Consider the following 23,595-nt stretch of genomic DNA (forward strand, 5'->3'; position numbering starts at 1 on the left):
GACGAAAACTGGGGACGGGTTTTGTATCTAATTCCCCGAACCCACCCTGAACTTGAAGGTAAATTAGTAAAATATTTCTAGGTTTAATATCGATAATTTAAAATATTTATAATTTTTCCATAAATTCTTAAAATCCTAGGATCCCATGATTCTATTTTTGAATTACTCCTAAAACATTATAATTCAATTCCTAAAATACCCCCAAAATCTTATACCCTATGTGTAAATTATCCATAAAATAGATAATTTTTAAATAGTTGCCTTAGAGTGGGGAAAATTCGGGGATTCCCCATACTCGACAAGGAGTAGATGCCCAACCCCGAACCCACCCCGCCACCAGGGACAGGGAGGGGGTGCCCCACCCCAAACCTGCCTCGTTGCCATTCCTAGCCATCTCTCTCTCTCTCTCTCTCTCTCTCTCTCCTTTAAATTATAAGAATGCCACTCTCTCTCCAGCTGAAGGAGACCTCGGCTCAACATCTCAGCTATTAGAGGACCTGCAATCAAATGTAGTCGAGTTCGAGTCGAGCCGAGCTCAAACTTTTGAGCTCAAGCTCAAGTCTCTAATTCGAATCGAGCTCGAGATAGACAACACCCTCGACTACTTAGGGAGACCTCGACTCAGCACCTCAGTCACTGAGGGAGATCTCGGCTCAGCACCTCGACAACTAAGGGAGAGCTCAACTCGGTACCTTGTCAACTAAGGGAGACCTTAGCTCGACACCTCGCCTGCTAGGAAAACCCTAGCTTAACACTTTAGCAGTTGAGGGAGACCTCAATTTGGCACCTTGGCAATTGAGGGAGACCTCGGCTCGGAACCTTGGCTGCTTGAGAGACCTATAATTAAAAGTAGCCAAGCTCGAACTTTCAAGTTTTTGACTTGAATCGGGCTTGAGCTCGAACTTAAGTCTCTAGTTCAAATCGAGCTCGAGCCTGATAGTTTATGAGTGAGCCCCTACAACGTAGGGCCTCCTCCGTTGGTAAATATATTAAGCTAAAATGTGAACGTAAGAAGGCTTGAGGATGAAGGAAATGGAATCTAATAGTATTTTTTGCCTTTTTTCATATAAATTATAAGAATGCCACTCTCTACCAACTCTCTCTACTATTTTTTTTTAAATTACAAGAATGCCACTCTCTCCTACCAACCCTCTCTTTCTTTCTCTCTCTTGCTTTTTTTTTCTTTCAAATTATAAGAATGCCACTCTCTTTCCTACCAAATATCTCTCTCTTTCTTACAAATTACAAGAATGCCATATCTCTCCTTATAAATTACAAGAATGCCATATCTCTCATTATAAATTACAAGAATGCCACTCTCTCTCCAATTGAGGGAGACCTTAGCTCAGCATCTTGGCTGCTAGGGGACCTGGAATCAAAGGTAGTTGAGTTCGAACCGAGCTTAGCTCGAACTTCTGAGCTCAATCTCAAGTCTATAATTCGAGTCGAGCTCGAGCTAGATGACACATCGACCACTGAGGGAGACCTCGACCACTAAGGGAGATCTCGACTCAACACCCCGACAACTAAGGGAGACCTCAGCCCGACACCTTATCAACTAAGGAAGACATTCAACACCCCGAAAACTAAGGGAGACCTCAGCCCGACACCTTATCAATTAAGGAAGACATTAGCTCGACATCTTGCCTGGTAGGGAAAACTCAGCTTGACACTACAACAGTTGAGGGAGACTTCGACTGCTTGAGAGACCTACAATTAAAGGTAACCGAACTCAAACTTCCGAACTTTTGATTCAAACTGAACTCGAACTCAAACTCAAGTCTCTAATTCAAATCGAGCTCAAGCTTGATAATTTATGAACTAACCCTAACATAACATTAAATCAAACATTCTAGAGTCACGTGTAACGGACTATGACAAATAGTTAACATGAAGAGAGTTGTGTCGAAACATAGGAATACTTTATAAGAGAAATAACTAAAGAATAAGGGTAGAGTTGGCCAATGTATAAACCTTAGGGGGTAATTTAAGAAATTTGTCCATCAAAATATCTTCTGTTTCGTTTCTTTTGATGCTAATTTGTTTTGAGAGGACGGCCTGCTCTAGGGCTTCCGTTTTATCTTTCCCTCCTTGCAAATCTTCTTTCATCTCCTTCAAGTTCATCAAATCCAAGCGGTAAGCTTCGTTTGATAATCTCAACCCTCCCGCTCACCTTTTTTTTTTCTGCCGATGTCTGCGTTTAAAGTTATATAACTCTGAAGTTTTTAGGGTTTCCGTCTCGTTCTCGTTAAAAATGTTGGTCCGAGAACAAAATCAATTTCTACGAGCATTTGAAGTCTTGAATTTGAAGTCTTTAAGTGTTTTACCCGTAAAGCGTGTTTATTTTATGGGCATTGAACTTTATTACGCTACCTTTAAGAATTCTGTATCATTAAACTTATATTTGGGTGCTAATGCCATGCATAATGTTTTGATTCTGGTAGATGTCATATTCAAGAGAGGGAAGGTCAGTTCTCTTTATGGAGATTGCTCAAGTTGTATTTCTTTCATCGCCTTAATCATGATTGGTACATAAAAGAAATCACTTATATGTTCATCATGCTTTCAGGTCTACCTCTCCCTCCCGCTCCCCCTCACCCCATAGAGGTCATAGGTCAAGATCATTGTCAAGGTCAAGGGGGAGGAGTCGCTCCAGGTATATCTACTGGTTTTGTTTCATATTTTATGTTAGCGTTGGCATTTGGATGCTGCTCATAACTTCTTTTTCTTTCTTTTTTTTTCATGAATAGCTTGATGCATATTGTTTTGTGTGATATTGACAATAGGAGCCAAGATTCTGGAGATGCAGCCAATCCCGGAAATAACTTGTATGTTACAGGCTTATCTACAAGGGTTACTACCAATGATCTTGAGAAATATTTTAGCCGTGAAGGAAAGGTACTTTTTTCTATCAATAACAGAATTTCATTAGATTAATATATAAACAACAGTACAGAAATCAGAGAATTAAAAAGGCTTAACACTCCCCAAGGAAGCAACATCAAGCTCACAATACTGCCCAGTACAATTGACCCCTTCCCACACCTTGTTTTGCCAAAGCATTTGCTGTTCTTTTTACCCACTGAAATTGGATGTCCATCCCTCTAGTTAGCCATTTGATTTCCTTCCTTTTATTAGCAAACTTCCAAAAACCACTTCCCCTTTGCAGCCAGCTTAACACTAACTTTGAGTTCCCTTCAATAATTAATTTTTGTACATTCAGTTCCGTATTCTTTCTAATACCCTCCAATACAGCATAGATTTCAGCTTTTAGAGAGTCCCCAACCCCAATGGAGCCTGAATACATTGCCATCACCTTCCCACCGTCATCTAAAGACACCTCCTACACCTGAATAGCTTGCATTACTTTCACTACTCCCATCAAAATTTAGCTTTATAAAACCATTGCTAGGTGGTGACCACACAGGAGAAGCAGTAGGCTGAGCCCGAGCAGAATTTGCCACATCCACCCAGCTATTCAACATCATATCTGTAGACACATCATCAAATAGATGCACAGATTTTAGCCAATGCACCCCCCTAACCGTTATGGCCTCAATGATACCTTCTTTATTTCTATCCTTTTTAGAAAAATTATGGAATTCCTTTCCTCCCATAAAGTCCAGCAAGTAGCATCTCTCACACATCTCCACATAATCCTGCCCCTTCTTTTAGGCCATCTATAAGAACAAGGAGCTAAAAAGACTTTGGATGTTTGACAAGGGGGTTCACTTGCAACAAAGGGAGAAAAACCATTCATAAATAACAGAAGCAAAGGGGCAATACATTAATAAGTGGTAAGAGCTTTCACCATTAGCCGTACAGAGAATGCACCAAATCGGCGACAAGCACCAATAAGGCCTTTTTCTTTGGGGTAAGTCACAGGTGTTACATCTTCCCAACTCCCCAAGGAAGCTTCCCAAGAGAAAGCTCCAATCCTTGGAGGAATTGGCTCACCTCAAACTTCCTTAAAGGGGAAACTTTGTGCAGGGTTACTGTTAGAAGGCAAGAGGGACTTGAAAAAGGTAGCACAAGAGAAAGACATGGAATGAGTTAGAGTCCACAATCTCTTATCCCTTTAAGAGGGGTCTAACACCGCCTCATTTAAGATTTGAATCAAATTCAATACACTTTCAGCTTCTGAATCCCTTAGGCCTCTCCTAATCCCCAGATCCCAATCAAACCCAAATTTGGACTGAGAAGAAACTAGAAAACTAGATACAACCTTGCCTTTTTACCGAGAAAGTGAAAAAAAAAGGAAATTGTTCTTTCAAAGGTAAATCACCCACCCAAATGTGTTCCCAAAATTTAATTTGATTCCTAGAACAAAGGTCACATACATGATTTGTTGCAGAAAATATGGTAGAATTGCATGTATGGATTTCCAAGGAGAGGCACCAGTTGATCTTGCTGAGGTCCCTGTATCCCAGCCATCCTCTACCTGACCATGAAAACTCAAAATTACTCTAGTCCACAGCTTCCCCCTTTCACCTTCCAGCTTCCACAGCCATTTTCCCAACAAAGCTTTATTTTTCTTTCAAACATTACCTAGTCTCAACCTTCCATCAACCCTACTTTTAAGAACCAATTCCCAATTCACCTTGCCTATGTAGATTTAATCAAAGTGATTCTGCCACTCAGAGATAAGTAATTCTTCTTCCTAGAGGCTAACTTGTTCTGAAACCCATCAATTACAGGGCTCCAAAAACTCTCTTTCTTCGGATTATCTCCAAGGGGCATCCCCAAATAATTCATAGGCCATTGAGCCACCACACACCCCAAAACTTCTGCCCCTTCCCTTATAGCTCCCTCTTCCGTATTAAGCCCCACTACACAACTCTTATCAAAATTCACCCTCATATTTGGCATCTGTTCGAAAACTTGAATCACTAACTTCAAATTCTTGGCCCATCTCACCTCCTTCCCCTCCCAGAACAAAATGGTATCATCATCAAACTGTAAATGGGTAATAGGTACACTAGCTTCTCCAACCTTCCACCCCCTCACTAGACCTCTCGAATTTTCTCTCTCAATTAACCTCCTCAACACCTCTAATTCCCCTAACAGTTGGAATGTGATCCACCACAACTCCATTACCAGGATAGAATAATGACAAGACTCAATACATTCTAGTATTCATTTGCACCATTTCTCCCCGAAACCAAAACAATCCAACACTTGCATCAAGAAAGATCAATCAACCATGTCATAAGCCTTCTCTAGGTCTACCTTGCACACAATCCCTTTCCTCGTTTTTTCTCACGCATCAATTATTGGTTTTAATACAATAACCAGATATGGGGTTTTACAATTTAGTGTTATATTTTCACTACCCTGTTTCAAGTTTTGAACTTTGAGAATTACTCAATTTTAGCTTGATTTAATTGTTACAAATCTGAGGAATGCCTTTTTGATAACTTTTCTGAGAACTGACAAGATCTGACATTGCAATAGTAGTTGCAAAGCCTTAAACCATAGACCACATTGTTCAAAAGTATTTCTGACATTCAAGTTTATTATGAGTTTTAGAAGGGTTTTATGTGTAGCATCATAGAACAGAGGAAAAGGAATTTAATCAAAGCAATAACGTAGTATAAGGATTAATGGTTACATTTCCTCATTTCAAGGACCATTGTATGTCCTGAAGGTAGATGTTAGCTTTAGTTTTACATGAACTTGGATGGAAATTACTGAATATAATCATTAGTCCATGATGGAATTAGTAAAACTAAAGCTATATATTGGGGAAGGAAAGATATAATTTTGTTACTCAAGTAAATGCATCATTATATGTATATGCCCCTGTACAACTACTATCCATATACCATGAATCTCAGTATCTGAAAAAATAAGGCTATATGTTGTCTACACAGCCCATATAAAAGTAGAAGTCAAAAAAAAAAAAAAAACAGTATGAGGGATATCCCTGGATTCCTTGTGTACAGGTAGCTGTGAGTGGGTTGTCCCTGTAACTTGCATCAATATGTCTTTCCTTCCATGCCACCCCAAAAAAAAACCACAATGATAGAAGGATTTCATGATTGGCTATGTTTGGATTTTGGGGAAGAAGTGGAAAGCAATGAGTATTGTGCAATTAGCTGTTAGTTTGAATGATTATTTATTCCATTTAAATCAAACTGACGGAAAACGCAGTTTGAGAACTGCTGTCCTTTTTGTTTCTCTCAGTTCCTTTTCCAGCGTTGAACGGCAAAGACCAAAGAGGGATTAGTGAAATCCTTTTCCTTTCATTGCACATTTCCAGCTCTTCCCCAACCATACACAGCCTTAGCTTCCATTGAAGAATTTATAAATGCCCTTGAGTAAATGCTGCCATTAGATTTTATGTGGATTTTGATGCAATGGATGAGCGTAACAATCAGTACGTGCTCCTTTTTTGCATCCACAACAATAATTACCAGTTTTATTATCAAATCAGAGATAAAAACTCCAATATTCCATGTTCTACACCTTAGCGGCCATTTGATGATGGCTAAAGTTGCTGAACTGAATGACTTATTGCTTTCCTTTTAGTGGATAACATAATTAAGTACTAAAATATTAAATGGTATAATAATCTATCGAGCTTCAGCTTCATCCATTTAAGGAGCTCACAACCTCCACAACCTCCTTTAAAACTTATTCACTATAAGATAAAGGAATAAGCTTTTCAGTTCAGCCACTTAAGCTATTATAGAATGGCTCTTGAGTATAGGTAATGTGTTTTCATCACATTTCACTGGTGAACTTTGAGGATACTGGCTGAATATGACAACCTACAGACTACAGAGAGTAAGAGATGAATGATGAAATCATAGAGGTGATATGCTCTATTGTTCTTAAATTCTGGTGATTCTTGAGATTGTCATACATACTCTTTATGTCTCCTATTTGCTAGATTCTAGGGATTCTAATTAGTTTTACTTGATGATTTATTTTAGATTTAGATCCTTTGTACAGAAGAATAATGAACTGATAATTATATTCTGTGCATTTTAACCAGGCAACCCGAAATTTTTAAGATTAAGGCTGAATTTAGTTGTGTTGTATTCTAGACAATATAATTGGGATTTTGGGCATGTGAGGTTATATGCCTATGAGCCTTGATTTCATGAATATCTGGTGAAGCTGGTGCTGCAATCCTTGACACCCAAACTTAATTGCTTTAATCTTATCTTTTTTCAGATATGCCAATTGTCAATGCTGGGTTTGCATTTCCTCATTTTAGTTGATTAACTCAACCTGATAGTCTTGATCTACTCCTAGATACAGGCAGTAGAAAAGGTTTTGTGGGCAAAAAGGCAGTGTATGGGTTGAACTAATTGCAGTTTGGACATTGAAGATTGTTCTTTTGTATTTTTCTGTTGAGAGATTTTCTGTAGATTTTACTTCTCATTTATTATTTCTGCAATAAGTATGGTTTTGGATTTGATCAACCCATTTTTACATTATGTTTAATAATGTTAAAAAAATGTTTTCATTTTTTTAAAGTTGAATTGAATTAGTAGAGTTTTTTCACATGTTTTCATTTTTCTCTTTTCTTCCTGTTGTTAATTGACATGTGAGGGATAAAAGATGGTTAAAATATTAGATTTGTTACCCATAATAAAAGGATTAAATGATTGATTGCTTTGCACAGATTACTGGGATTAGCAATGTGATATATGGTGGGTGTGGGAAGTGGTGCCCATCTTTAGAATATTCTCTTCTCTTAGTAATAATTGAAGTTGAAACTTGAGAATATCCCTTATTAGTTAATGAGACATTCTGTGCATGGTTTAAGTCTATGGTTATGCAATCTGTTTTGCTTTTTGGTTGATTTTTTAACCATGCAATCTAAACACCAGAGTACAAGCAAGATCCTTGTTATTTCCTGCTGACCTTATTCTACAGAAGTAATGGGACCAGGGTTCAAAATATCGTTAGACTATACTTTGAACAGTGCACTTTTTCTTTTTTTTTTTAGTTTTTTATCAAAATTTCAGAGAGGTGTCCATTTTTTATGTTATTTAATTATTAAAAAAAGATTTTCTTAAAATCCTTTAAAATAGGTGTATCAGTCTACAAAAGATACAATACAATATTACATTGTATCAAAATTTCAAACCTTGAATGGGACAATTCAATCATCAAACAAACATTTACAGGTTAACTAAGCCACTTTTGCTTGTACCTGTAATTTCTGCTTAAACCATATTTGACAGGAAAAATTCATTTTGATAATGTTTTCAAGTATCAGTTATTGCAAGACCTTATTAGGTAATATTGGACTGCAGGTTGTGGAATGCCATCTTGTGACTGATCCTCGTACAAGAGAATCTCGTGGATTTGGATTTGTAACAATGGAAACTCTTGAGGATGCTGACCGCTGTATCAAATATCTAGACCGTTCTGTGCTTGAAGGTCGATTAATCACAGTTCAAAAGGTATTAATGCATCTAGCAGATGAAGTAGAAAAATAGTGTATCTTGTAATTGAGTAATTTTATATGTACTATTTTTATGGTTTTGTTCATCTTCGGAAATGTTGCCTGATAACTTTTGGCAGCAGGTCTGGTGTGTGTAGCTCCATCGAATTCACAATCTAAGCTCTAAACAGTTGAACCTTCCCCCTCTCGACATGAGCTCTTCATCGACATCCCAAATTCATCGATTCAAATCCGACTGTTTTGCAGAGGGTTGTATGCCCTGTATACCTTTTCTTGGTTGATAGTAGTGCATGACAAGGTTGTTTTATTTGTTGTTCCGATGAAAATAAAACCTTAGGGAATAGTTGACAAGTTTTGACATAGATTTGGTGGTCTCCCATATTCTCATTTTTTGGTGAAGGTGAATTGTTTACATGTTCAATATCATGAGAGTTGCTGGAAGCTCTCTGCTTCAGAGTAGTAGTCAAAATATGGCCTGAATTTCAAAGATGACGGGACTGAGTCTTCAAAATGATGGTAACCTCGAATTCATATAAACCCTTCCCTAGTAGAGGTTATCATCATTCTAGAGGACAACTGCATTTCTTTTGAAATTCAGAGTGGTTTCAGTGATCTAGCAGAACAATGTGTAATTTTTTGAGCAAGTAGCTGCATTCAGTATCATGCTTCTTTGATTTTATCTCCCTGCTTTATATCTATGTACTCAGGCAAAACGGAGTCGTGGGAGGACACCAACTCCAGGCAGATACCATGGTCTGATGGACCGAAGAGGTACATTTGAACCACTGATTACTTGATTACATGTTACATGGAATGAATTGGGGTTGGCTCAAGACTAGCTTGGAGCTCTACTAGGATAGGCTTGAATGCAGCATGGCATCATGTCCTATGCCAGTTCTTGTTGGATAAGATGCAAACCTCGGCACTATTGGGCACTACCTCAATATTAACCCTGAGAATGCCTAGCAGAAAAAGGAAAAAAAAACTGAGAAAAGGCTGGAATGGCTTTGAACTGTTACCCATGCAGGTCACCATGCCATTGATTGATACGGTAATTGTAGGCATTATCATACTAAAACATGATATGAGCGTGACTAAAAGTCTTTGGATGAGCATGTTGATCTCGGTCAATTTGCATCAATAGCTTCTTTTGTATTAATCCCCCTATATTATAGAATTATTTCTGCCCAACATCTTGACTTAAGAACTTTTATACTCTTTTGATACAAACGTTTTATGCATTTAACAAGAATACAGATCACCTTGCAAAAGACCTTTTCTTTTTTTTTTTTTTTCCTTTTTCTGTAAGATTTGTGAAGCCCTCTCTTGACAGTGAGTTTATTGTCCTTAGAAAAACCGCTTGGGACTTTGTTTGCAAAAATTAGCACAATTTTCATTGCATGGGAATAGGTTTCTGTAACTGTTTGACTTGATTTGTGTTTGTTTTGAATACGAATTATGCAGGGCGTGATCGCAGACAGTCTCAGTCTCGTAGCTATTCACCTCGCAAGCGGCAGGACAGAGATTATAGGCGAGGAAGATCAAGATCTCGCTCTCCATATGGAAGGAGGGGAGATGATTACCCGGACCTGCATAGGAGGCGTAGAGAACGCTCTTTATCAGCTGGCAGCGACGGAAATCACAGGGCAGGTTAACCCAAATTTTTATAGTTACTCCACTGAGCTTTGTCCTGTCCTGTGCATTAATTAGCTAGCTGGACGTCTTTTAAACCCTGTACCCGTGGAGCCTTTTTTCTCCCCAAGTGTGAACTTGCATGCAACTGAATTCCCATCTGTTGTCTGTGAAACGTTTAACCCATTAATCCTCTTTACCGCTTCAACGAGTTCATCTTTGAGGATTGTGTTTGACTAATTAATTGAAGCTTCCTTTTCATTTTCAGCATTACAAATTTCTGCTCTTTTTTTTTTGGACAAAATAGAAAGGATACACGATCTAACAACCTAGTGATAAATGGAGAAGGGCTACGAATTTCCACTACAATTTTACTTGTAATGTTGGAACAAATCATCATTTACCATGGCAGCTCTGCACAGCTGGGGCCTACGATGCTGATGTAGGAAGGATTAGACTGCGTAACTTTTGAAGGCCTTGAGCACCTCGCTAATAATATATTATGTAGCTAGGCCAGATGTATGTCACATTAAAAAAATGGGAGAAGTACAAATCAGCCCAGCTCAGAATTTACTAGGCCCAAAGTAGAGGGGGAATGCATCCCGACCGTGAATTGATGCCAAATTCACGGGCAGGATGTGATTTATAGGGGGAAACACGGTTAGTTGTAGCTGGGCTGGAATTCAGAATTCTGCATCGTGTGTAGCTGTATGTCACGTTCTCAAGGTGTTTTCATGATTTTTGTTTTGGGTTTTTTACGCAAGTCGTGTTTTGATTAGAGAACTTCAGCTTTATGTCATGTTATCAAGGTGTTCATGATTTTTGTCTTCTGTTACTCGTGTTTTGACGAGGGTAATTTTAGTGGAAACGTGTGACCAGTGACCAATTTTACGATATCGTAGAAGTAGAAATCAATCAGATGATATTTATCAAAATTAACAGGAGGTTTTGATCGGTCAAAGAGATTTATCAATTCCTGTTTTGATAAGTTTCCTGCCTTTCTGGCAACTTAGATTCTTTAAAATTCTAGATGTTATACATCTCTAATATAAATGGATATTTGCCTGAGGTTATATGCAATTCATGAAAGTTTATCATAGGGGGGAGAGGTGTTGCTAAATAAAACCTAAAAACCTAATAAAAATTGTTGAGGTGATTGAACTCTAAATTTTCCAAACTTTTTTTAAATTCAAATGCCATGCATCGTGTATGGTTAACGCATGCATAGCATTTCAATTGGTGCTGCACCAGTTCAAAAAAAAAACAGAGCTTTAATGCCAATTTTTCTGATGCTCCATGTGTTCATTTGGTCCATCAGAAAAATGGTTACTTGTTGGGATCCGATAGATGTGACCATGGGCCGGGCTAGGTTGGGCTTTGCACCCCATATTTGTTTCCATGGAGAATAGGGATCCTCTAATTTGCCCCACCCTATGGCCTTTGGGGATGGGTCAAATTGCCATTTTAAACAAAACCTAAGACTGAGATTGTCTAGGCCAAGTTGAAATTATCACCCTTTGTCCAGTTGTACCCTTTAGGTATCATGGTAGAAAGGGTGTGGGAGTGTGTTCATCAACATGGTAGCTCTATTAGAAGTTTATAAAGTAACTGGGAAATTCTACTGAAATAGCATTATAATTGAAGGTGACTGAGGCTAATGGTGTGAGGGTCTTCCCTCGAATATCAAACCTATGTTGAATGTGTGGTGTGTCAAGCTAGATATTATCTCTTATGTGCATGTTTGCAAAGATATTATCTTGAAAACATGTTTTTGGAGATAATAAGCTAAACTTCTATTAGTTTTTGTGACATCTTAGAAGTATTATCCTAATACCAAGGATTGAAATATTGATACGATACACCCAATATTGTTATTGACCTAATCCAATACGAGATATGCTACGACTAGAGGTGTATTTTGCCAGTTGTGCATATCGAGGCATATTAGGCTAATACGCAATATCACATTGTATCGATCGACACATATCGATAGACTGATACACTCCCTTCTACTAAAGAAGATGACACTAAAGGGGTTCGATGTTTCAAATAAATGAAATAAAATAACTTTCATTAAATTTAGTATTTACATGTACTCCAAATACATATTTGGATGGTTTTGAAAACCAGACCAAATCAGACGGTTGGATTGTTCGGCTCATAAACCAGCTAAGGTATTGGTTTTGTTTTAATATCGTACCATTATTTTACCAAAAATCATTGAATTGGTCAATGAACTGTTGACTTGGATGGTTTGATTGCAGAACCATTCAACCCAGACAACAATTGCGGTTTAATATAATTTATTTAGAATTAAAAAAAAACAAAATAACAAAACATAGCAAAAGAGAATGAAAAGAACGACCTCATATCAGAGAGAGAGAGAGAGAGAGAGATCTTAGATCATTGTTGCTATCGTTGTTGCCATCATCGGTACATGTCACCTTCTTCTTCTTCTTCTTCTTCCTCTTCTTTCTTAGTCGACTACCCTCTTCTCATTCTCTCTCAACCTCCATCTCATAACTTTTATATCCATCTTACCCTAATATTCCAATCCAATGGGTAAGATGAGATATAATATGATTTTAAGCTTTTAATGGTTAAATGTTCAAACTGTTCGACTCGGACGGTTGAATCGCTGACTCGGAAACTTGTGGCCAAAATGGTTTCGTTTCTGGGCCAATTTTTAAAACCTTGCATGTTTCTGTTTAAAAAATAAAAATAATAATATTTAAGATTAATATATTTATAAACTAATGAAATATATAATCTATCAAATCTACATTAAAATCAAAAGATGATTTTAATTTCAAGAAATTTATATAAATAAAATATTAATAATAGAATAATTATTTTAGTACTTAAAATATATATATATATATAAATTGTTAATTAATATTTTAATTTACATTACATTAAATAAAAACATATTAACCATTTACAAAAATAAAAATTGTTTATGAAATATTTGAGAATATATTAAATAGAATCTATCAAATCTACTAATCAACATTTATATAAAAATGGTTTTTAATTTTAGAAAAATTATAGATACAAAAATATTAGTAATGGAATAATTAAAAATTACAAATTTACATATGATATGTATCTTAGAAAATTTAAAAGATTTGATATATTTCAAATTGTGATTATAAACTTTTATAAATTATTAATTGATATTTTAATTTACATTTGTGAATTTAATATGTGGTTGAATTTTTTGTTAATGTAAAAAAGTAAAAATAATAAAATAGAAAATAATTGATATAATAATTAAAATATAATGTGGGCATATATTATGTGTGTCAGACTCTTGATTAATGTATTATCAATAAAATTGTATGAAATTTATACATCTTACCGTATTAATTGTAATATATTTTTCATATATATCATTAAAATATACATTGTGTGTATTTATATATTATTTGCAATTATTTGATTTTAAATTTAATATGATTAATATATTTATGAAATTTATATGCATTTTTATAATATATCTATATTTTTTATCTATATTCATACATTTTCAAAGTATATTCATATTTGTATCTATATCTAAATTATCCAATATAATACTTAACACTATACTTTAATCTTTACTCTAGCTTAGTGTTGAGTGTTAAATCTCTATATTGTATTCACTATTCAGATATGTCCCCATAGAAAACATCTACCACTCATGTCTTGGAAAGGAACCTTACCTTTTTTTCTTTCAAACCAAATAGGGGTGTAGAGTAGAGCTGTCCAAAATTCCTAGAGATCGGCTTCAGTCAGAGCTTCCCAGGCAATGAATGAATGAATGAATGACGAATAAGGGTTGGGTCCGGTGGGGAGCATATGTGGGCCCCATGCCTTTCAGAGAAAGCAGGATATTTGGTAGTGCGCTCCAGCTGCAGCTGCTGGAATTGGGAGCGGACTTTAAACCAGCATAGGGACTGCACTTGAGAGTTGCTTTCCATGGATAAAGAACTAAACGGTTTCCCACTGCTGCCTTCCTGACACGTGTACTTCATATAAAATCTCTTTATTGTTTTATCGGCTCGGCTCGGTTCGGTTCGGTTCGGCGCTCTCGAATGTCGTATAGGCTTTGGCTCACTTTTCAGCTTTCACGCTTCCCCAACCCCGACTTCCAAATTTCAAAATTTGAATTCAAAATCATCCTTTCCGTTTCTTCCCAACACTCTTCCGTGCGCCGTTATAGTATAACATTGAGAGTTTGGCCGGCTTATGGAGTAAGAAATATCAAATATCGATATTTTTTGGTTTTTTTTTATGTCATTTATGATGATGCACATTTTAGCAACTCTCGGGTTGGCAGGTGATTCGGATGTTTGGTTGAATAATTTCTACCTGGAATGTGGCTTGGATGCCTAGTTGAATGATTCTTACCTGGAAAGTAGCTTAGACGCCTACCTGAATGGTGACGAGCTGGAGAGGTGGCTCTGATGCCTAGCTAAAATGTTACGAGCCGGAGATGTGGTTCTGATGTCTAATTGAATGGTGATGAGCTGGAGAGATGACTCAGTTGCCTAACTAAATGGTGATGAGCTGGAGAAGTGGCTCTGATGAGACTTGCAAGGAAACAATGTCAGAGTGCCCGGGTTGTTTTACCCGGGGTGGGCACTCCGATGCTTAAGTTAGTGAATCAGAGATTTTAAGATAGTTAAATGTGAGAGAACTAGAGAGCTGTGAGAACTAAATTGTGCATCTACCCCCTGGAATTGGAGGTAAGGTCTTTATATAGGTATTGTTTGGCATGAGCATCACACAACATGTCTGGGATCTCTGGGAGGACGTGCCTAATTGCTCTGAAGTCCTAGGAGGTAGTCGTGCACGTAGGCCAATCTTTGCGCCTTACTCGGTTTCTCCCAAAACATTTGGTGTGAAAGCTGACTTTCGAGAGACTCGGGAGTGATGGGATGCATGCAGAAATAAATGGCGAACATGTCTCGTAGATCGCCAAGTTGGTGCTAGAGGCGGGTCGCCAGGTCAGCGCTAGAGGCAGGTTGCCAAGCCAGCGCTAGAGGCAGGTCGCCAGGTCAGCGCTAGAGGCAGGTTGTCAAGTCAGCACTAGGGGAAAGTCGCCAGATTGGCGCTAGAGGCAGGTCGCCAGGTCGGCGCTAAAGGCAGGTCACCAGGTCGGCACAAAGGCCAGCGACAGTGCCAGGTCACTAGTTGGGACTCCATCATTTTGGCTGCTAAGGCAAATTATCGCATCGATGGTTCTAAGTGTCACCCATTTGTTCCGATATACCATGTGTCATAATGTTAGTGGAAGGCCAAATCTACTATCATCAATTTAAATGCTTAAATTCGACGACACAAATGCCCTTTACACAAATGATATTTACACTTTGCAATCAAGATTCAAAGAAAACAATTCTTTTGATGCATTGATCCCACAAAAATGACACATTAACGGGCTCACTCGTGGGATATCATATGTTAGTAATGTAATTAGTCAACGCTAGGCATATCATGTTTTTATGCAATTTTCCTTTTTCTTTTCCAACTTTGGTGGTAAATCCATAAATCACGACCTTTGATTATTGTTGTAGCCCCACATTACGTCAGTGCAGCTTGGACCACATTACGTCAGTGCCTCACAACGACCAGGTACATCTCACCGTGCATCATCAGAAACATTTTCCATAAATAATAACATATAAATATGGGAGATGTTTTCAATACAGGTGGGATGTTCATGTAAAGTCAGTGTGAGGCACCATATGTAAGGAGCAGATCCGGTCTCCAGCAATACATCAGCCATCAAGGCTGCCATTTCACATTTTCACCACGTGATGTATGGTGAAAACTAGGAGTTCTCACGATTTGATTAATTGGGCCGTGAGCATTTTTTGTAATAGAACCTGTACTATATGTTTTTAGAAAACTGGTAACTAAAACCAATTGGTTGACTGATTCGGTTTGTCGGTTTTTCTATTTTTACAATACATATTATATAAATATATAATAAAAAATTATAAATATATATAAAATATATTATTTTAAATAATAAATAATATATCATATATTATAACTATATATTTATATATAATGCAAATTTATTAATTTATAATACATGAAAATATTAAATATATATATATATACAATATATAAAAATATATGTATACCGGTCAGTTCGGTTAATCACTGGTTTTCTATATTGGTTAACCAAAACCGAATCAACCGGTTCAATTAACCAATTTTTTAGTTTGGTTTCGGTCGGTTTTTCAATATTTATTGCTCACCCTTAGTGAAAGCTCTACTATGGTTTCAAAACTGTGATGTGTCTGGCAAGCAAGTTTTTACAACCGTCAATTAGGATGATTGAATCAGCCAGGGTTTTGATTCCGTTTCAGCCCCCAAACCAATTAGCAATCTACTAAACCAGGCGGTTGAACCATCAACACATTTGACCCAGACGATGATTTTTTAGTCAATTTATATTTTAATTATTTTTATTTTTGTTAAAACATAAGCTGATTTGTCCAGATTGGATGATCAAAAGGGATGATGGTGGCCACGGGCCAGGCCAGGCTAGGGTTTTTATGGGATATCAACAATATTAAGGCCAGGCCGGGCCAGCCTTGAGCTGGGCTTTTATTGGGTATCAACAGTATTAAGGCCACATCAGGCTGGCCCCAAGCCAGGTCTTTATAGGGTACAATAGTATTAAGGCCCATCAAACCCTTGACCTGGAAGTGGCCAAAGTGGTTCTAGTTCCAAATTAGTCTTAAAACAATGGTGTCTAACATTGTTTGTTATTAGTAGATCCTTATTATAAATCATCTTATGTTTTTCCCATAAAAAATCTTTATACCTCCCATGACGATTTTAACAAATACTGGAACTTTTTTTTTAGTTTTATTCTAAAATTAAAACAGTTCCAATTGGACCACACAAAATACAAGGTTTTGTACTCTTTATACATGTTTTTGCATTATACATATTTATATTTGTACTCTTTCCAAACTGAACCTTGTGATTAAATCTTGTTGCCACCAAGGTTAGGGTTATGGGTACGGGAGATGGGCTAACCCCTCCAGGCATGATGCAAAAGAGAGAGAAAAAGAAATATCCCTAATTGAATGATTTGTACTATTATGCTCAATTTGGAAAGAATACAAATGCAAATATGTACGGTGCAAATACATATAAAATAATTCAGAATACAAGATTTTGCAATGTACATATTTATATTTGTATTCCTTCCAAACTGAGCCTTAACTTCAATAAAATGGGAGAAATATTGACAATCTTCTTATTAGGGTTTTGGATGTTTGAATCTAATACCAAAAAATGCCCTATTTGTGACGAGTCACCCGATTTTTTACGTGAACAAATTAATGACTTAACAATAGATCAAAGAAATTTGTATCGAAACTTTTTTTGAAGGACTAAGGTCAATTCCATTAATCAACAAAACTCAGTATTACATCTCCCATTGTAAAAGATTGTTCAATGAAGGAGGGAGTATTAGACATTTAGACCAATTAACTGGCCTAGTACAATGTAAGGCATGTTCAGCAAGCAATGGGTTGGCCTCTTGTTTGCTTATTTATTTATTTTTTAACAAAAAAGAAGAATACTTCATTATCATATGAAAGATATATACATAATACATTATACATCCAGTCCAGAGTCAAGCAGCTGGTATAACAGATTCTGACTATTCTCACAGGCCCTAACCCTATACAACAAAAGTATACATATAAAAAAACATTTTAGAAAACTAGACAACTGTGCTTTCAATTTCTTTCCATCCAGTTGCACTGCTGCTGTTGAAACTCCATTATTGTGTTACTGGGTCATAAGATATTAATATCCATCCACATATAAAGAGAATTCATAATGAGCAAATTGTTCTAGCCAAATGGTTCTAGCAAATTGTGATTTATGTTTTCCTCTTCCTGTTTACAAACAGGGTAGACTCTCTGTTTAAGGTAAGAATCTGAGTTTGTTCCGTGTTAATAAACCATCCCAATATACTTTCCATATGAAAAAGTTGGAACCTACGTGGAACCTTCAACTTTCATATACTCCCCTAGTCTAACTGTAATTTTTGTAACTTCCATTCTCATTCAGTAACTCCGCCACTCTCATAGATCGGTTCTTTCTAACAGTTGGAACCCATTAATCTAAAAGATGTCAAAGCCTTCCCCATTCCCTACTTGCCAACATAAATTTTGTCTCAATTCCTTACTTGTCTTCAAGACATGTTTCCACCAATTAGAGTCTAAGCTTATGGGTTGACAACTAAATATAGAATTGGTGCCTAAGTAGTTTGATTTAATTACACACACCCATTAGCCTCCAGACTTGTTAAAAACCTCCAAACCTGCTCCTAAACAAGCTTTATTCATCTCATAAATCTTCCTTAAACCCAAATCTCCCTTTTTTTTTTTTGTTATAACAAATTTCCCATTTAATTTTGTGAGTTCTGATCCCCTAGCCACAAAAAAAAAAAAAAAAAAAAAATCTGCAATTTCTCAAGTTGTGATGTCACTTTCTTTGGTAACATCGTGTCTGTTTGGCATCGATGCCGTTGCTCCAAAAAATGGCAACACATCAGCGCCACATCGGAAAAAATAGTGCTCCAAGAAACATCAGTTTGTTTGGAACCATTTTTTCATAAAAAATGGTGCTCCAAGCCACGCCATAGAAATTGGGAAGGCATGACTTGGAGCAATGTCGAATTTAACGTTTCCTGAAGCTGCAACTCTTTGCTGCCAACAATGACATGATGTGGCATTAGATAATAGGTACCAGTGCTGAAAACGTTTCCTAGAGCATTGGTACCAAACAGAAAACGTTGTTATTGCTCTATAAAATGTCCTACCTGGCAGCAACGTTTCCAAACAAAAAAATACCATTTTCTCATAAAACGGTGTTGTATCGGCACCATCAATGTCAAATATATATATCACCACTCCCATTGTATATACAGGAATTGCTTGAGCACAGGCTTTATTAATATTGTTCTTCCAACCTGTGATAACAACTTGGCTTTAATGTTCTTGTAAGCTAACACTTTCTGCTTCCCCACCCCACCCATTATCTAGTTCCCAAATATTTATCATTCAAACATAGATTTCTAAATCCCATCATCTTCTGAATTTTTTTGGTGCCTTCTATGTACATTACTACTAAAAAACATTCCTGATTTCAATAGATTTATTTCTTGATTCGATATTTCTTCAAAACACCCCATTATTTCCTTTGATTACCTGCGGTTATTCAACATCAGCATTGTAAAACAACATGCAATCATCCTCAAAAAGAAGATGAGTGGAAACCCCGTTTCCTTTGATCTTAAAGCCCCACATATTTTCCCTTCTGCTTCGGCTTTCTCCGTCCTGGCTAACCCATTGACCAATAAAGCTTACCAAGTAATCTGGTTGAGCTCAAAGAATACCTCTGCAATCTGCACCAACAGAAGCTTGGTCTGGCCCAACCCCGAGCCTCATATATAAGCTTAGGCCAGGCTTTGGGCCTATGCCATTAATTACATTATATTTAATGAATATAATACTTTATATTATTTGGCATATAATTTATGTATAATAATACATATTATCATTTGTAGAAATATAAAATATATCCTGTGATTTTTGTAATATATATGAGTTCGACTATGATATGGTAAAAGATATATGATATCCAAAAAACAATTGATCAATAAATTAGAATCATAAAAGTGGTAGAGAATAAAGTATTATTTATCAAAATTCATGGGTGGTTTTTGATTGGTCAAAACTCTTTCCATACCATATCTTTTCCATATCATAGATTTTCTGAATTCAACTATGATATGAAAAGGGAAAGTCTCATAGAAACCTACTCAAGAAATATGTAATTATTATTGTAATTGAATGGGGGAGAGAGAGAGAGAGAGAGAGAGAGAGAGAGAGAGAGAGAGAGAGAGAGGAGCCTGGATCCTTATTCGTACATTTAGCGGGTAGGACCTGGCCTGAAACGTGGCTGTGAGGTTGGTGTAAAAAGCACTCTGTGGGGAGCAGATCCCAATGTGTGTGTGTGAGAGAGAGTTGTATAGTGATCTTAACATGATGTCAAAGCAAGTATAAATATTCTATAGTAAAGATGTTGCATTTAAGGTTTAAAATTTTAAGATTAAAATATTCAATCCGGATCTTCTATCTATAAGAATTTTACTGTCATCTACCCACAAGATACTACAGCTATACATTGGGAACATCGCCTCATAAATGGTAATATGTAAATACAGAAGATATTCCCAATGTAAAGTGTAGTGTCCTGTGGGTGGGATTCTTGTAGATAGGAGACATTCCCAAAAAGTACTAGAAATTTTAAGATACATAGTGAGATACGTCTGTTCTGCGAGGTGCCAACTGGTTTGTTGGTAAGGCCTTTTATTGGTTGTAGCAGAGGTTTCTAATCATGTTATGTAGCTCCATGGAGAGAGAGACGCTTAGAATGCTCTTCTATGGTAGAATGGTTAATGATTAGTATATGTATATATACTTAAAATTTATTTTAGGGTAAATTACAAAGACCCCCTTATACTATGGGGTCTATGACAAAAACCCCCTATACTATGACGTGAGACAAAGACCCCATTGACCATTAAGTAAGATGCCGGAATGCATTAAATTAATAAAATATCCCACCCCCTGTGCTATGGGGTCTGTGACAAAGACCCCCTATACTATGACCATGAGACAAAGACCCCATTGACCATTAAGTAAGATGCCGGAATGCATTAAATTAATAAAATATCCCACCCCCTGTGCTATGGGGTCTGTGACAAAGACCCCCTATACTATGACCATGAGACAAAGACCCCATTGACCATTAAGTCAGAACGGAATACATTAAATTATTAAAATATCCTACTAATTTTTTTTTTCTTTTTTTTGCCCATTTTCTCTTAAAACATATTTAACCTATTCACTGACTGATTGGGTTCGGGCAACGGAGATACAGATTTTATATATTGTTATTTTTTATTGTGATCATTTCTCTCTATCCTACTTTGAGGAGTGTATTTCTGCCCTTTTTTTTTATCCCTTTTGGTATGCCTCTTCTTCGTTACAGTCAAACAGAAGAGACCGAAATAGAACTTGAATAGTTTGAATTTCATTTATATTATTTCTCTCTCTCTTTTATTCATGTCATCATATCTGGGATCTCGCCCACACTCTATTATAATAATTTATTTTTTTCTGTTATAACAGAGTGGAGTAATGGAAATTTTCCACAAGGCCAAGGCTGTTCGTCTCGGAGCCACCACGAGAAGACCTCTTCGTCGGACTTCGAGTTCGCCATCTCTCCATGGTTCGAATTCTCCTGCTAGCCTCGTCCAGCTCTTCGCCTTGCTCCGACTCCACTACCACCGCTTCTCGAGACTCGACCGGCAGCTCCAATTACTCCAGCTCCTCTTTTTCCGGTGATCTCGTCTTGTTCCCCGAGTGTGACTCATCGCGGCCGAGTTCGGTGACCGAGGAAGACGAGTTTAAGCGTCTCAACCTCAATTATCACCATCAGAGCCCACAGATCAAGAAATCCAAGTACTTCTCTCTAGCGAGGTTCTCTTTTGTGTTTCACAAAGACAACAACAAGCATAGAGATCAAGAGAATGTATCGGGTCCTTCTGTGAAGCGGATGAGCACGTCAGCCAAGGACGTGATAAGGAAGTATTTGAAAAAAGTGAAACCTTTTTACGAGAAGTTATCACAGAAGCGGCGGCCATGGTAATTGGCTTGACAATTTAAGTTTACGGATCTGGGCTCTTGGGCTCAAAATTTATTTGGCTTATGGGTGTTTGACTTTTCTGCAATTTACGTTTACGGATCTATTTCCATGTTATGGATGAGAATGGAAATGTTGGCGACGCCATTGAAGGTTCTTCCTTCATTTTCAAGGGGACTAGAGTGTATGAATTGAAGCAAAAGTTAGAAGAAGAAATAGGGATCGAGGATCATGAAGTAGGGGAAGATGAATAATGTTTTTTTTCCTTGTCCAAATAATTATTATAAGGGTATTATAGGCATTAGAAAATATTATAACAGCCTTTTTGGAGGGAAGTCTCACGGAAGGGTCTTTGTCTCACCGTCATGTATAGGGGAGTCTTTGTAACGTACCCTTTATTTTATTTGTATCATTGGTTTGAATTCATTGTTTATATTATTATAAAATGCAAAAATTATACACATTGGTCCCTAATTAGTTTTTTTATTCAACATAGGGTCTGTTTGATTTACAGTTGAAATCAGAACTGAATCCCTCAATCAAAATAATCTGTTTCTATAGTCTGTTTTGATTTAAGCATGATTCCAATGGACATTAGAATCAGCTCTGATGGGATTTCATTCTTAAGGAAAGAAGAGGGAATGACAATTTTCTCAAATGGAAAAATGTTATTTCACCAGCATTCTAATTCCAGACCTCTCTATTCCCGCAAACCAAATAGGCCCTTAGTTTTTCTTACAAATATTTGGGTGGTGATCGAAAGTTACTAAACTGGGTAAAGGAATCAGCAAAGAAAGAGGGAAAACTTTGAAGACTTTGACAAGTATAAATGAGATGACCTTTGATGATGCTGAATTTTGGTGTGGACCTCTTTATATGGGACCCATTTCTCCTGAATAAGTTACAACTTACAAGCCACTAGACACAATTAATGGTCATGCTCCCTGATCTCTAACTAATAATACTAATATCTTGTCTAATAACCTATTATTTTCTGTCAAAGCAGTTTAATTTGGAGGTCTTTTCTTCCTAAATCCTAATAACCGGATCTTGTCCCTCTGGTGGCTTTACTGAGGGGAACGTCGATAAAGATATGTATGAACAAAAAGGAAAAGGCCAAAAGTAAGCTTCTTTGCAGCTTTTACCAACTTGCCTCCACATGTACTTTTCACTTTTCAGTAGTTAAATAAAAAAATAAAAGAATGGCGAAGCATGAGAAGAGTGGCAACCAATTTTTCATTTCAAAAGTGATTTATCAAGAATTAGAGCTGGTAAAAAGTTAATCTTATTTTTAAACCTGATCTAATTCAATCCGAAAAAATAGAGTTAGGGTCTCATATTTAGCTATATGAATGGGAGAATGACTGGACCCGATTCAAAAAAATTGGGTTGGGTCATGGATAAATTCATTGACCCGTTTTCAGGTCTAATTGAGACTATTTATGCATTGTTTGAAATTTACACTCTTCAATTTTTTTATTTAATCTTTATTCTTTGAATTGTTAAATGTTCAATTTTTTTAATTTTATATTTGGAATTTTAAGATTAATTCCTTTAATTTTGACATTTTTCATATATTTTTTCTTTATGCTTTTAAATTTTAGTATAATCCGAATTGACCCATGGGTCAATCCTAACCCAAACATTTAGGGTTAGGGTCTATCATTTGACAACCTAACCCAAAAGTCAACCTAACCTGGAATCAATCTGAAGTGTCTTGACCCAACCCACCCAACCCAATTGCCAGGTCTACCAAGAATATATTTGGTTGGTTATTTGGAATTGGAGAGTGGGCGTTTAAT

General features: G+C 36.8%; 1 protein-coding gene and 1 long non-coding RNA gene across 3 annotated transcripts; both read left to right on the forward strand.

The window, feature by feature from the left end:
* The first annotated feature begins 1,957 nt into the window (after window positions 1-1,957).
* LOC148879874 (serine/arginine-rich splicing factor SR45a-like) lies at window positions 1,958-10,334 on the forward strand. 2 transcript variants are annotated; one of them, XM_088961597.1, is made up of 7 exons: window positions 1,958-2,136; window positions 2,445-2,467; window positions 2,570-2,656; window positions 2,787-2,898; window positions 8,274-8,423; window positions 9,133-9,196; window positions 9,890-10,334. In XM_088961597.1, the coding sequence occupies exons 2-7, from the start codon at window positions 2,445-2,447 to the stop codon at window positions 10,078-10,080; spliced, it is 627 nt and encodes a 208-aa protein (XP_088817723.1). In that variant the 5' UTR covers window positions 1,958-2,136; the 3' UTR covers window positions 10,081-10,334. The 2 variants fall into 2 exon arrangements, with proteins under 2 accessions (XP_088817723.1, XP_088817722.1); XM_088961596.1 differs by lacking the exon at window positions 2,445-2,467 and having other exon boundaries at window positions 2,004-2,136.
* A 10,709-nt stretch (window positions 10,335-21,043) lies between these two features.
* On the forward strand, window positions 21,044-22,265 carry LOC148879875 (uncharacterized). The gene is made up of 2 exons (XR_016105806.1): window positions 21,044-21,117; window positions 21,280-22,265. It is a non-coding gene; the product is annotated as an uncharacterized LOC148879875 (long non-coding RNA).
* The last annotated feature ends 1,330 nt before the right edge of the window (window positions 22,266-23,595 follow it).

This window comes from Nelumbo lutea, chromosome 1 (assembly GCF_056320005.1).
Source record: "Nelumbo lutea isolate HS-2025 chromosome 1, American lotus-T2T, whole genome shotgun sequence".
Taxonomy (NCBI): domain Eukaryota; kingdom Viridiplantae; phylum Streptophyta; class Magnoliopsida; order Proteales; family Nelumbonaceae; genus Nelumbo; species Nelumbo lutea.